A 15828-nucleotide genomic window follows, 5' to 3' on the forward strand; every position below is an offset into this window, starting at 1 on the left:
ATCGAGGGCAGGCTAGACCTAAGAGCTTGTCTCACCTATGGTTAGACCTATCACCCTGACCCATTCACACAATTCCCGCTTGCACTCTGCCTTAATACCATTGCAATCAATTGTGGTAAGCACTGCACGAATGGCCATGAACAGTACACTGTCCTCATTGCACAAGCCCAGTGTCTACCAGCTACCGATAGTGCAGTATCCCTGTGTTCTATTCTATTATGTCGTGCAATCACAATGCACCGGATCTCGCATACACCATGTGTACTTCTTCCCACCATGGACGACTCTGCTTCATCCACACGTCGTTAAGAGAAACCAGCCCGCGGCCTTCTACCTACGTAATATCTAAGTATGCACGAGCACTCACATAATATCTACACCAAAGTATATACACAGTTTGGGTCCTCAAGTGCAAGACAATACTCTCAGCTTGCTTAGAGTTCGACTTGTCTCCCAAACTAATTAAACTCTGTCTTGTGCACGATAAGAAGACCAGCACTACCCCTTAGGGAGAGACCACATGAGAGGTTTTCCAATTGCAGGTAATAAAGACTCCAACGAACGCGCCGTCAGCTCTACATCAATACTCAACTCTGAAATCTTGTCCTTTACTTCATCATGTAAGAACACCAGAGAATCATCACGAGCAGAATCCACCATGAGCATCCCAAAAACACCAACACCCGTGCCAGCTATGCGTGACCATCCCCAACAAAGAGTAGCCCTCTCGCCACCTACAACAATCCTATCACCAGCCAATTAGAACAGCTAAGTGCCACCAACGACCTTCATCCGCATGCTACCTTTGACGAAGAATGCCATGGGACTAGCACTCGTCTAGGAGGGGGGTAATGTTAACCCCAATATGAAGAAAGCAAAATGAAATAAAAAAGATGCAAAGCAAAGGCCGAAAAAAGGTAGCCCGACTGAAGAAAGAAGAGGAGAAAATGCCAAAAGTGCAAGGGCAACCTTAAAAAGTCCAAGGCAAATGCAAAAGGGGAAAGGCGCACTTTAAAATACAAAGGCGCACCTTGAAATCTTGTAAAAAGAGTGCCAGGCGGTGGAAAATCCAGAAAGCTAAAATAGAAGACAAAGACAAAGGCCAAGGCAAAGAGAAACGGAAGACAAATGCGCACAAGGAAAAGCGCAAGGCAAAACTTTTGTAAAAGAGCGCAAGCGCATCATGGGTTAATTCAAGGAGCGCCGGGATCTCACCCGTGCAATTTATAAATGTAGACGGGCGGTGGAAAGGAAGCTAGAAAGATAGAAGGACAATGGGAAAAAGGGCCTAGAGGGGAAAAGGGGATGACCGCCCAAAAGGGATTTAGGGTTTTGTATATAAAGTTGAAAAGTGAATGAGAAGCTCATTCTTGTGTGTGGCCAAAAGTAGCTCTCCTCCTCCTCCTCCTCTTCTTCTTCTTCTTGTTCTTGCTTGTTTGAGCTTGTGCTTGAGAGAGGGAGTGTGAGAGTGTGAGGGAGTGAGAGTGTGAGGGACCGTGGGGTGGAGAAGCTCTACATCTTCTCCTCTCTTCTTCTCTTCTCTTCTCTTGCTCGCGGTGATGGAGCTTGGAGCGTGGAGCTTGAAGATGGAGCTTGCTTGAAGATTGCACTTGGATCGTGGAGCTACCGGAGTGCATGGGAGAGGAGGTAACTCGAACGGCATGGAGGTAAGCTCACTACACCCGTAGATATGGATGGCGCGTCGGCTATGTGATAGGTAGCCATTAGTGCTCGGCTTGGAACGCTTGAAGCAATAAGTGGTCCGTGGATCTTGGCGGTTGAGCGAGAGCTCCCACAAACCTTATCCAAAACTCTCTCAAACATTTCCAAAAAAAATCAATTATCATTCAAATCATACAAAAATCACCCAAGAATCAAACAAAAAATAGCCAAAAGCACAGTCATATGAACCCTCGACGGCCACACAAAATCATGTCTTCCTTTAGTAGATTTTATGGAGCCTCTAGAGTTTGATGAGCCTAGGGAGAGTGTAGATGAAATGCCTCTAGGATTGCCACTAGTGGTGGAATTACCACTGGAGGTGCAATAGGACTGCCTAAAACTATTGAGTGCATTAAAAGCTCCCTCTTAGAAAGTGATTGATCATCTACTTGAATATAGGGGATATGAAGATTAACAAGAACATTTGGATGAACCAATAAAAAAGTACCAAGAAATAGAAGGAGATTGGGTTATAGTGTTTGAATTTAAGGTAACTAACAAAAGAAAGCTACAAAAGGCTTTACCCCCCCACAACTATGTAGACATTGATTTTGGAAACTAAGAACATTGCAAAAATGTAGGAAGCAATGGGATGATGAAGATGCCTTTCGACAAGCTTGTCAACTTATTTGTTAAGGTGAGTACTTAAATTATTAGCCACAAGGAATATGGAAGCTTTAGCTAGAGTGGTAGTATACTATCCTAAAGATGGATGACATTACAAGGTTAATATTCTACTATGTTGAAAGCTACGAGAGGGAAAACAAGCTTTATTGTCCTTACCCCAAGTGGTATGCACATTATAATCCACAAGTCCATGGCCAATAAAAATTTCCAAAGATCCTCGATGTCAATGCCATGGTGCAATAAAATATATACTTATTCCAACCCACAAACTTGCAACCTTCACTTATCACCTTCCACACTTCACCAATTTCCCTAACCCTACCTTCATTACCACATGTGGATACTTTGTGTTTTGGTCAAGCTATTGGAGCAGACATTATTACCCCTTATGAGGAAAGAGTGCCTCCTTTATTCTTTGATATCAATGTAGGCATAGAGAGGGTGGCCAAGATATGACTGCACCAATGCACTGCCCTTTTCCCATCTACTATGTGGCACTACTAGAGAACATGGTGGATGGTCTCTTTGCTTTATACATCCATCCTTTTATTCCAGAGTTTTCCATCGAGAAACAAAAGGTAGCTATACTTAGCAAGGGATGTCTCAACCTCACCTTGCAATCACTCTCAGAGGAATAAAGTATTTTTTTAAAAATCAAATAAAAAGAGAGCAAAAGCTCCAACCTAGATAGGCACACAACATGAACACTGCACCTAGGGGTCCTCAAGTTAGGCACATCTGATGGCTTTGGTTGATTGGCTCCCCTTCTAGCCCCCTAGTCCTTCCCCATAGAACAATCTCAAGGAACATCAAGGGTAGGACACTCTAAGTTTTCTTGGAGGACATGTCCCTTGAGACTTCACACCACATTAAAACTATATATTAATTGGGTCCTCAAGTGTGAGATAAAGCTCCATGCTTGCATGCAGCTCCAACCCATCCCTCAGTTATACATGCATGGGTACAAGCATTTCATAGTAAGATAGATGCACCCCCAAGAAGAGCACCTTGATTTTAGGTTGTTGAGATCCATGCTTATTGAAGAATCCATTTAAGATCCTATGATATTAGTGGCCAGTCATCCTCAGCATCAACACTATATCTTGAGCCTTTTTCCACCTCCTCCTACACCATCAACAGAACTCCAATGACACCTATACCACAACCTCATAAACGAATGTGACCTTCTAGTAGAATCATGCCACCACAACCATCCTTGGTGCTAGGTTTTATACCATGCCATGGGGTTGGCACTCATCTTGGAGGGGGGCAATGTTAACCCTTGCCTCACAATGGAGTAAGCATGCTAAGAAGTAAAAGTGTTCGCAATTGCTGTGCAACAAAATTGTTGATTATGTGCAATGTAGCAATTCTCTTGTTTAAAGATATTTCTCAATGGAAAATGAGGTAGGGATCCCTCCTATGCACATTGTAGCTATTATTGAAGAAATTGAGTAAGCTTCATGTGAACACCTAAATGCATGTAAGTGTGGGTGGCCAAACGGCCAAAAGTATGGGCTAGATGTCCAAAAGGATAGAAAACCTAAATTTTTTGTATAAAATGATGAGAGATAATAAAAAGGGCTTTTCATGTGTGTGAAAAATTGTGGTCTTCATGCTTGTGCTTCCTTTTCTTGCATGGTACTGAGAGCTCATGAAGAGTGAGAGTGAGCAACATTGAGTGCAAAGCTCTTGCACCCATATCTTCTTCTTAATCTATTCCTTTAAGTTTCCTCCATCTTTCTTCTTCTCCTTGGGCTATCCTTGGTGGTGGTTGGTGCAAGTGGTAGGGCAACAATACAAGCTAGAAGATGAGCAAGTGGGTGTTCGTGTGGGTCATGGGGCAACACTTGTCAACATGTTGTGATTACAACATGGTACATATTGGTAAGCACACTCACTATAGTTGCCTCAATTTGATCTATCAGCGATAGGTTAATTCATTGTGTACTATGCATGTGTGACCAGGCTAGGTGAGAGATAGCCACAACTTCATACATTGAGCCCTTCAAATAATAAGGGTGTGTTCGTGGTCCCACCTTTGGCATGTGAATGCTACAAGTTTCTCCTTTAACAAGGCACTATATAGACATAGCCCATTGCACCAAAAGGAAATCTAGAGATAAGTCATTAAACTTTTGGACAAATATCTAATATCTTGCTGTTTACTAAATCAAAAAGTGAACATAACGAGAATCTAAAAACTATCTCTAATTTTCTGCATCATAATCATATTCATGCTAACCTTGCTAAGGTTGTTTTCTTTCAAAACTAAATAGGAAATCTTGGTCACATTATTTTTGCAGAAGGGAAAAAAGTTGATCCAAAGAAAGTGTATACTATTAATGAGTGGCATCTGCCCAAGAATGTCCATGAAGTTCATCCCTTTATTGGTTTAGATGGTTTTTATCAAAAGTGTGTGGAAATTTTTCAATAATAGCTATCTCTTCTTTCTTTAACACTTCTATTGCACAAAAATATTGTTTTTTGTATGGGGCTAGCCACTAAAAATTATTTGATATACTAAAGTACTTATTGATCCATGCTCCTATACTCCAAGTGTCAAATTTTAGCCAACCCTTCTTTCTAGTCACAACTGATGCTAGTAGACCTGGCATATGCATAGCCTTAATGCAAAACGAAAACCCTATTGCCCATGAAATTTGGAAACCAAAACCTTTTGAGCTAAATTATAGTATGTATGATAAGGAATTACTAGTTGTTGTGCATGCTTTATATATATGCAAGCATTATCTCATGGGATTCGAAGTTCTTATTAAAATTGATCAGTAGGCTATCCAACACTTGCTTTCTTAGTCTTTCATATTTGACAAGAATATTAAATGGGCTTCTTACCCTATGATATCAACATGGACATATTAGTGTTGTCAATGATACACTTAGTTGTAGACCTCATGAAAATGTTTTACTACATCATAAACTTGGTTTTGATAAGAGTAAAATTGCCTATTCAAATCACATTTCTACTGTTGCAATTCATACTTTTGATTTAATGATTCCTACAAATGCATTTGCAATGATTTTGGTCATGTGTAGCAAATGTAACTACACCTTATAGGGCTATTGCTATGCTATGGAGGAAATGCACACATCATTGCACATGGGACATCGAGGAATTCAATCTACCTTAGCTACATCTAAAGAATATTTCTATTACCTTGATTTAAAGCATGATATTGCTAAATGTGTATTTAAATATATTATTTCATAGTGTATCAAACATCATCATGGTAAATCTTATGGTTTGCTTATGACTTTGCCTATCCCTAATGGATCATGGGAACAAATATGAATAGATTTTATGATTGGTTTACTTGCTATATCATCCCATAATGACATGCTCTGGATAACTGTTGATAGGTTTAGCAAGTAACCCTATTTTATACTTTGTAAAATCACTCTCTCCACCCCTTAAGTTGCAAAAGTATTCATTCATACAATCTTTCCTCATCATGATTTTCCTAAGGTTATCCTTATAATTGAGATGGCCATTTCTATAATCATTTTTGTGTTGCTCTCTTCAAAATTTAGGCACTGAAATGGAGTTTATATATGCTTTCCACCCTGAGAGCAATGGACAAACCAAAGCCACCAATAACGCTATTCTAGATCTTCTTAGGTGTTACACTATTGGCCATGCTATTGATTGGGATCAATAGCTACCTATCCTTCAACTTGCATGTAACAATATGCCCCATTTTGCTACTAGTAAGTGCACTCATGTGCACCATCTCCATTAATGTATATGTGATTGATTCAATAGCCAATAACCATATGAAAATCTTATACAAATCACTGATAAAAATTGCAAATCACAATTATAGTATATTGCCCAAGAAAATAAAAATTGCAAAGCTATGAAATTTAAAGAAAATGATTTGATATGGTTTTGAATTGAGAAAAGAAAATTGAAATCTATTGAATGGCATCCCAAAATTAAACTTACTATAAGATATTATGAACCTTTTAGAATTGCTCACAAGATTAATGAGAATGCTTTTTTTTAAGGAATCTCACCCACTTCATTGGCAAATCCATAATTATTTTCATATTAACTTATTAAAACCCTTTAGAGCAATCCACCTACTAACTCTAGTGGGTTGATCATCCACAATTGCATTAGGAAGATACTAAGGTTTTAACCTCAGAGATTATTCTTGACTATGATGAAATTAGTAGTTGTAACTAGTCATCAATATCATCATTACTTAATAAAAATAAGCACCATTTAGTAGAAGAATCCCAATAGATTTCAAAAATATCACTTTATCCAACTTATGATAATCTAATTTTGCTTACCATGCACAAACACATTGAATTTTCAATCAAACATCGATACTCCACATGAGGTAGTGTTTGTACTACATGGTCACTTATATTTTTGTGATGATGCGCTGCTTGAGATAGCACACTTATTCATTGCCATTATTCTTAATTAATTCTTGTATGATCTACCACATGAGGTAGCACTTGGATGTGGTTGATTCCCCTTGCTATTTCTCTACTTGTCAATTGAGGATAGTTGCTTTTCTATCCCTGATAATGTTATGACTATTAATCTATTAATTTACTTGATTGATTATTGATTTAAAGCAATTGGAAAAGTGACTAGATTTTTATATCTTACATGGATTTGATTTTTTGCCAATTCACTGCAGAATTGTAACTTATTGCATATGTAAACATGTAGTATGCAAGGAGGATGTAAGGAGGATTAATGTGTTTTATTTTGTTGTTGGATAGATCTTTTGATCAAAAATTTGGAGAAAGCCATGAAATTTATGAAGCATTTGATGGAGTGTGAATAATTAGTTTTGGAAAAATAATATATTTGTGTTCTTGAAGCGTTAACATTTTTGTTGTATGCTTCTAAGATTGGACCATGAGGTCTTAGGCTCTTTTGCCTCTAATAGGTTTTCATGTTTGTGTATATACACACTTTGTTTCTTAAACTTGGTCTATCCATTTCCACATGTTCTACTTGTATACTAACAACCATTATTGTGTACTTAAGACCTCTCTTATAGCTACAATGTAATTATACCTTGATTTATCTAAGCTTAGGAAAAAGCATACAAATATTTCTTGATGTCGTTCTATTTAAGAATCACTCTTGCTGAAAATCATAAGTGTTTTATAATAAATGTTGGTTTAGCCTACGAGTTAAATGGAGCAATTTTATTAGTAGAAATTATATACATGGTTGACTGGCAAAGATTAATAATATAGTATATTGAGCAAGTTGACAAACCACCTTCATGGGCTAAAAGAAAGCCCTCTCACAACTATGATAGTCCATTTGTCCAATCGAGGTTCGTCTAGCAAGTTGTAATCTCTTCATGTAGAATCTATCTAGATTGCAATTTAAGCTTTTAATGTGGAAACAAACACATGGATAGAGCCATCATTACATCACTTTGTTTGTAATAAAAGAAAATTTCAATTTAACTCTAGTTTGTTGTATACTCTCTATTCTTTGCTTAGGTTCTATTCATTGGAATGTGTCATTATACATGTTTGTCTTACAATAAAGTAGTCCTTATGTTAGTAGATTTGAGCAAGTTTGATTTGTGGATAGATTAGGCCAATGAAAAAATGAGAATTTTACTGAAAGATGTTACATGCCCAAAATCTTTTTTGGTAAATATGAACAAGAGGAAGCTAAACCCATATATAAGTTGTCTTTTGAGTTCTTAAAGCAAACATATTATTCGTGAGAAATGGAATCAAAATGGTGGATGCATCACTCAATTTATTGAAAAGAATAGGTGATTGAACAACTTGAATGTCCAATGAACAAGATAAGTAGAACAACCCAAAGTTTGTTAAAATAAGTGTCAATGGAATAAGAACAATCTTGATCTAGCATATTTCAAAATAATGCACACAAAAATTCACATCATCCTTTCTTCAAAACGAGGGCATTGATTGAAGTCAACTAAGTGTCAAGATTGTGGGAGAGAAGGAAGGAGTCTCACTTGTAGCTTTCTTGCTTGCACAATGGGGGAATACACACAAGGGTGGAGGCTGAAAACAGTTTTCCTCTTCTTAGTTGTGTAAGCCAAAAGAACTCTAATACAAAGAAATAGAAGAACCCTATATATGGGTCTCAAACCAAACTCAACTAACTAAGGTGGCATACTAACTGAGCCACGAACTAGAGTAGATAAGGATAGCTATCATGTAGCTATTATTCATGGGCGGTGTACCAACCGCATCTACAAACTGACACGTCGATGACATGAATGCACAACGGTCACCCTGGCATATCACGAGTGGAGCTCGATATCTCAACACTAAGTGTACAATGCAAAAGATTTGCAAAGCTTCCTTTTAGTATGCTACATATGGAGTGATTCAAGAACATTGAAAGGTCATGAACTTGTGAGGAGGGATTGTGCATTAGAATTTGACTTGCCTACTAAACAACTTGGAATATAATATTTGATCCATGCTACCCAAAGGAAGCAAATGGTGAGAACATGGAGCATAAATTTAAGTATCCAAATAGTTGCTTCCGTGTATGTAATGAAAAGTATTGCTTGTTGCTTTATTGTATTAGGGCTAAAGACGCTTGTGCTTAACTGCCTGTATATTAGTTACACTCACAATACTCGCATACCAGCAGCACACCTATACACTGTAGGTGGTGGGTGCCCATTTCCTCACTCCGTTCTTTATTCTTTAAGCGATATTTGAATAAAGGAAAGGTCGATCACACATTGTAACTATTGGAGTTTCCACATCTTGTGTGTGTCTCTCTCTTGCTCTTACTTCTTCCACCATAGCTCTTGCTTTCACTCCGTGCTTCCACTTCAAGGCTCACTCTCTTCAATTGGTATTAGAGTCATTGCATTGGCATTGAGGAGCTCGACTCGGCATTGCTTTAGCTTGTGGAGAAAAGCTTCAGTTCCACAATTTTAATGGCAATCACATGGATTCTTCACCCTAAGGTATGCATTGAGCTCCATCCTCTTCTTGGCTTCTTCTCCCCTCTTGAGGCCTGATCTAGGACATTGCTAGAGGTCATTCATAATTGTTCAGAGCCATATTGTGGGCAACAAAGGCAACAACAATATTAGTGTGATTTGCGTCTATTTTTTGCCCCTCATCCCTAAATAGTCTTAGCTTCATTCTCCAGCTCCTGGCACTCCTCCCGACCCTTGGAAATATTTGGAATCTTCCCCAACATCGGTCTTGTCATCTTATATCTCATTTGAAGCTCACAGGATCAGCCATTGATTCATAGTTTGTGATAGTTTATTGTCATATAGTTCAAGACAATACTTCACTCATTGTCTAGGGGTCACTTATGCTTCCTAGGTTGTCTATTTGATGCTAATTCATCTGGGGATGATTTGAGCACTCTTTTGCTCAATTTATAGAGGTTTTTGTTGTTGTAAATAATAATTAGGACTGAAGCTCATTTAATCAGTGAAATACATGCCTATTTCTCTTAAGTGCTTACCGGCTACTTGAGTTGATATACTGATGCTTATGGTTCATGTTATATGTTTGGTTATGCTTCCAGATTGCCTTTGAACTGAGATTGGAGCTTTTAATCTTGACATTGATTTTCATTCACTATTATAAATGGTTATTTGATGCTCCAATAAGAGGTTTGCAAGTTACTTGGGTTGGATGCTCCAAGGTATCTACTATTCGGATCTTGGATGTATGGATGCCTTCCACATGATGTTTTGAGCTTTGTTTGCTCATTTGGCATTTGAATTTTGTTGCCACTTCTTGAAAATTGGATATTGCATTGACCATTTGGTTACATAGTTGAGCTTGAGGGTCTTACAATGAGACCGTGGGACTTGGTGACATGTACATAGTCTTGTCATGCTTTATGTATGCAGTTGATGCTTAGTGGGTTGATTTGACATTACTTTTGGGCCAACACCTATCTCTGTCATGCTATGGTCAATTATGTATGCATCTTGGTTGGTTATGTACTGAGCTTCCATTACATGTAGTAGTCATGGGATACAACAACTCTAATTATGCAGAATGTGTAGACAGTAGGAAGTCCACTATGTCTTTACCTTTGCTAGAGGTGATGTTTCTTGGATGTCCAAGGTACAGAAATGCATGGCCCTATCTACTATAGAGGTAGAGTATGTTGCACCCATTGAGGTTTGCAAGGAGGCTCTCTAGTTAGGCCGTCTAGTGACAACACAAGTTGGCATTACTAACATAGTCCCTATGTTGCATTCGGATTCTATGAGTGCTATTAAGTTGGCTAAGAATCGGACCTTCCATGTGGAGACAAAGCACATTGAGGTGCATTACCACTTTATTTGAGAGGTCGTCAAGGACAAGTCCATTGATCATATCAAGATCTCAACTAACCAAAATCCTGCAAATTTGCTTATTAAGTCTCTCAGCGGAGCGTTCTGCCTTTCTTAAGGAGTTGATGGGCACTGGATGAGATGATGTCTTTCCTCATCCTGTTGTACTTATGTACATTTGTAATTTGTCACTTTTTTTTCTTGTTTTCTTCTCACTAGGGGCACATTCATCTTTAAGTGGGAGGTTGTTGGGGGTAAAGGTGCCTATGCTTAGCTACCCATTTATTAGTTATACTGATAGTATTCACATACCCGCGGACCTACACACTGTAGGTGGCAAGCGTCCATCATTGTCACTTCATTCTTTATTCTTTCAGTGACATTTGAATAAAGGGAAGGCCGGTCACACATTGTGACTATTGGAGTTCCCACATCTTCTTCTTCTCTCTCTCTCTCTCTCTCCTTTCACCATAGCTCTTACTTTCGCTCCATGCTTCCACTTTAGGGCTCACTCCCTTCATATTGGTGATGTGATGGAGTGTTTGGAGAAAAAACTAATTGTTTATGCACAATTCTATGCTGCATACATGGAGCATACATGAATGCACAATAACCCCAAGGTGAAAAGGTAGCTAATGAAAATGTTCTCTTCTATGGCATCAAGTTGTGATGGCATACTTTGTGAGATTTCATTCAAAATATTTTGACCATAGGTAATTAGGAAAAGGTCAAGAAGTTCATGATTAGAAACCAATGGGGCTTTAACATTAGCTTGTTCATCCTTTCAACATGATGCAAACTCAAATATGGACCGAATGAATGCTTATGATTTCTACATTTAGAGTAGTTAAGGGCTTAACTCCTCAATGAAGTTTAAGTAAGGCATATATCATACAATACAATTTAGTGCTTCATGTTGCATGTAACATGCATACATGAATGTGTATGGCCAACAATGTCATTTCAACATAGATAATGTGATTCCACAAGTGGTTTATTTGAGATAATCTCTTAGTAATAAAAGGGTGCAACTCATTGCAATGCTTGCAATCTAACTAACATAAGTTGATAGAGCAAGAGTGGGGGATCATATTTAGGCTTGACAGGTTTACTTTTAGATGGATAGATATAATGCCATGTAACATGCATGATTAAAGAGTACATGTTTGCCTTCTTAAAGAGGGAGACAAGTAGCTTGAGAAAGAGTGGCCGCACATATGACCCACAATCAATACCTCTTCAACTTCAAATACATACTTCTGGCCCAAAAGAGTCCAATGCACTTCCTTTAAGAGAGCCAAAGTCTTTTTATAGTCAACTATATGCTTGGCAACAAAGTCTTTGCAAACATGCTCTTCAATCTTCTCATCCTCTACATAACCCTTTCTTGGTACATTGTCTAAGAAATGCATAGTTAAATGTGGTATATAATCCCTTAAGACCTTGTTCATCACATTCATCATATGTGCCATAGAGTTTGTTGCACCCTAAGGAAGGGTACAAATCCATACATTGCCCAAGGGTGTCTTCATGGTAGTGATACCCTTGCTCTCCATTGGCAATTGGAACTAGTCATACCTTGACAATCAATCCCCCAAAGAATAAATTGCTCTACTAGCAAATGCCTTAGCAAACTCATCGACCACATGACTTGCACCAACATTCCCAATTGTCACTAGCTAACATACGCCAATAGATTGCAAACCAATTAGGGTCTCTCAAAGTGATCTAGTATATTCGGTGGGTGATGCAACACTAAAAACTATATATATATATCTCCCTAACTATTTGACATATGCCAACCTCTCAATGTGATCTAGCATATAGAATCGATTATGCATTACTAGAAATTGTAGCTTTCCACCTCGACTGCCTAATGCAAATTGATTAGAATCTCTCAATGTGATCTAGCATATAGAATCGATGACACATTGACCTAGCAACTATACTTTTCTATCTACAAAGTGGGAGTAGTAATGTTGATCACATTCTAGGGCATTAAATGTCCACCATTGCAAATCACTCTAGTACCTATTAAACGCCCACCATTTTGGGCAGGCCGGTGGGCAAAATGATGATGTGGATTATTGTTTGAGGGGAGATCATGGGCTCTTGCATTTGGACACGACTGTTGTTCGTGTGACCGACGGTCCTAAAATAATGAAGAAAATGCAACCCAAAATTGGTTCCAAAAGGGCGATTATCATTTTATTTCTTGCCTAAATCTGGTTACTCTTCTGTGATTCACACACACACACACACGCACACGCATACATATATACACGCACACAGTTTGTGAGACGGTATAGAAGGCCTAGGACTGGGCGTCTCCCACTCTCACGTGAAGACGACGTAGAAGGACTGTTGAAGCAGCTTCGGATCTTGTCGCAGCAGGTCTCTCTCTCTCTCTCTCTCTCTCACACACACACACACACACACACACACACAGACAGCTTGATCTCTGATCTCCCTCTACCAGATTTGTGTTTTGATTGCTCAATCCCATCATTTTCCCCATCCTGTTAGATCCTGTCATTCTTTTGGATCTGTTTTCGTAGTAACTCATTCTTTTGCCATTTCACTGTCTTTCCTTTTTCTGCTTGGTGGACCCAGACCTTCGGTTTGTTTCGCCCTTTTTTTTTTTACATTTAACTTTTCTTTAAATTGCAGAAGGTTGGGGGGGGGGGGGGGGGCGGGGGCGGGGGTTCTCTGCGTTCGATTTTCGCACACAGTAGATTTTTGGTCTCATGATAGTTCAATTGGGAACAAATTTTGTTAAGTCTTGCATCAGTGGTGTCATGCCCTATGAGAAAATTTTGATTGCTAAATAGAATGTTCAAATCTCACATCAATCGAAACTGCACGCGAAATTTTCTTATGAACAGAATTTGTAATTCTTACATCAACCAAGTGCTTAATTTGATCAACGTTGAGAGATTTGTGGAGAATTTTTATGAACAGAAATCTTGCACCAATCAAATGGTTAATTTTATGTGCAATGTAGGGAGGCAAATTTCTCAGTGCAAACCGGAAATTCTGATCGTACTTAAGCTGCTAGGGATCTAAAGTTCTGGTTTTTACTTAAGCTGCTAGGGATCTAAAACGCAATCAGATTGTGGGGTGTTTTGATCCATTGTTTCAGATCTCAAGTTCTGCAATTGTTGTTTTGACCCGGTTGATAGCTGGTTTCCATCTTGTGATCTCAGCCACTCGAGCCATCATCTCAGCCATGGCCCTGAAGGATGAGCTCGATATCATCATCCCAACAATCCGTAACTTGGATTTTTTGGAGATGTGGAGGCCCTTTTTCCAGCCCTACCATCTCATCATTGTTCAGGATGGTGATCCAACCAAGGCCATCAAGGTACCCGAGGGCTTTGACTATGAGCTTTACAACCGCAACCACATCAACAAGATGCTGGGCCCCAAGGCCTCCTGCATTTCTTTCAAGGACAGCGCTTGTCGCTGCTTTGGTTACATGGTCTCCAAAAAGAAATACATCTTCACAATTGATGATGACTGCTTTGTAAGCTTTCTCAGCTCTTGTGGGTTCTTTCAATGGTATGTCTGTCCTAGCAATGCAGCTAGAGAAGCTGTTTAATTGTTCTTTCACATGTGGCAGGTCGCCAAAGATCCATCAGGCAACGATATCAATGCTCTTGAGCAACACATTAAAAACCTGCTGACTCCATCTACTCCCTATTTCTTCAACACCCTGTATGATCCCTACCGTGAAGGAGCTGATTTTGTTCGTGGTTATCCCTTCAGTCTTAGAGAGGGAGTGCCCACAGCTATTTCCCATGGTCTGTGGCTCAACATTCCTGATTATGATGCTCCGACACAGCTTGTAAAACCATCAGAGAGGAATACTAGGTGAGTTTTAGTTATTTTGAGTGTTACACTAGGCCGGTATGTCGGTTGAAGCTGAGCAATTCCTTTCTACATCACAGTAGTAGTCCTAGCTGTGTGCATGTGCATGTGTGTGAGTGCGTGTGTGTGTACTCCTGCGAGCAGAGAAGATATTGACCAGAAATCTCGTTTTCTGTATTTTTGTATATAGATGTTAGAGTAATGAATGATGTTCATTTGAAAATTGTTGCTTAGAAGTGTGTCTATGTGCGGCAGATATGTAGATGCAGTGATGACAATTCCGAAGGGCACATTGTTCCCCATGTGTGGGATGAACTTGGCATTCAATCGTGAATTGATTGGACCAGCCATGTATTTTGGGCTTATGGGAGATGGGCAACCCATTGGGCGATATGATGATATGTGGGCAGGCTGGTGTTGCAAGGTAAAGTTCTTGTGGTGGCTGGTGGAAACACGGGATGGTCAAGCATTAACAAGGAATGAGATACATTTTTCTGCTTGACTATGATCAATAGGTTTTAAAGACCATAACAGAAAAATGTATGATTTTGAAGTGTAGTTTCCATAAGTTCAATAGAGGGTTCAATCTTACTGACTGTTAGAAAATGTGTGAACTTTGCAGGTGATATGTGACCACTTGGGTTATGGAGTTAAGACTGGCCTTCCATACATCTTCCACAGCAAGGCGAGCAATCCATTTGTGAATCTGAAAAAAGAGTACAAGGGAATCTTTTGGCAGGAAGAAATTATCCCCTTCTTCCAGTCAGTCAAGCTTCCCAAGGATGCCACCACAGTTGAACGATGTTACATTGAGCTTTCTAAGCAGGTGAAGGAGAAGCTGTCTTCACTGGATCCGTACTTTGTGAAGCTATCTGAAGCAATGGTAACCTGGATTGAAGCATGGCAGGAGCTTAACCCAGTTGAGGAACCAGCAACAGTGAATGGCAAAAACTGATGTAGATCCACCAATTAACTTCTTATTGGTTGCTGCAGAGGTTTTTATTTTTGGAATGCAGACTAAGGCCAGGATTGTAACTAGTGATGAGGCCCTGTTTGGGTAGTTTGCAAGTCTTTGGGCCTCTCTTTGTTCTGAGGTCACTTTAGGCTTGGACTAGGTCTCTTGACAAATTCTTAACGTAGACCGTCCTTCATTATTTTAATTACATTCAATTTGTTCCGGTAATAACAGTTGAAGCCTAATGGAAATGCATTTCACTTTTAACTTTGTTGAATTGCATGTGCATAGGGACATACGTTAAATGGGATCGTTTAGTTATAGAAATGCATCTTATTT

General features: G+C 39.1%; 1 protein-coding gene across 3 annotated transcripts; it reads left to right on the forward strand.

Annotated features, from left to right (window-relative positions):
* Positions 1-12897: 12897 nt before the first annotated feature.
* LOC148023442 (putative UDP-arabinopyranose mutase 2) lies at positions 12898-15756 on the forward strand. 3 transcript variants are annotated; one of them, XM_087696412.1, is made up of 5 exons: positions 12898-13058; positions 13871-14190; positions 14287-14537; positions 14790-14958; positions 15157-15756. In XM_087696412.1, the coding sequence occupies exons 2-5, from the start codon at positions 13894-13896 to the stop codon at positions 15487-15489; spliced, it is 1050 nt and encodes a 349-aa protein (XP_087552538.1). In that variant the 5' UTR covers positions 12898-13058; positions 13871-13893; the 3' UTR covers positions 15490-15756. The 3 variants fall into 3 exon arrangements, with proteins under 3 accessions (XP_087552538.1, XP_087552539.1, XP_087552540.1); XM_087696413.1 differs by having other exon boundaries at positions 12904-13058; positions 13807-14190; XM_087696414.1 differs by having other exon boundaries at positions 12924-13058; positions 13777-14190.
* The last annotated feature ends 72 nt before the right edge of the window (positions 15757-15828 follow it).

This window comes from Lygodium microphyllum, chromosome 16 (genome assembly GCF_053477565.2).
Source record: "Lygodium microphyllum isolate KBCC chromosome 16, Lygodium_microphyllum_v1.1.10, whole genome shotgun sequence".
Classification (NCBI taxonomy): domain Eukaryota; kingdom Viridiplantae; phylum Streptophyta; class Polypodiopsida; order Schizaeales; family Lygodiaceae; genus Lygodium; species Lygodium microphyllum.

Excerpts from the sequence above, each read along its gene's own strand:
- LOC148023442 (XM_087696412.1), top strand. The coding sequence starts at position 13,894 with ATGGCCCTGAAGGATGAGCTCGATATCATCATCCCAACAATCCGTAAC. Across the intron at positions 14,538-14,789 it reads CCATCAGAGAGGAATACTAG|ATATGTAGATGCAGTGATGA; the intron begins GTGAGTTTTAGT and ends TATGTGCGGCAG. Across the intron at positions 14,959-15,156 it reads GGGCAGGCTGGTGTTGCAAG|GTGATATGTGACCACTTGGG; the intron begins GTAAAGTTCTTG and ends TGAACTTTGCAG.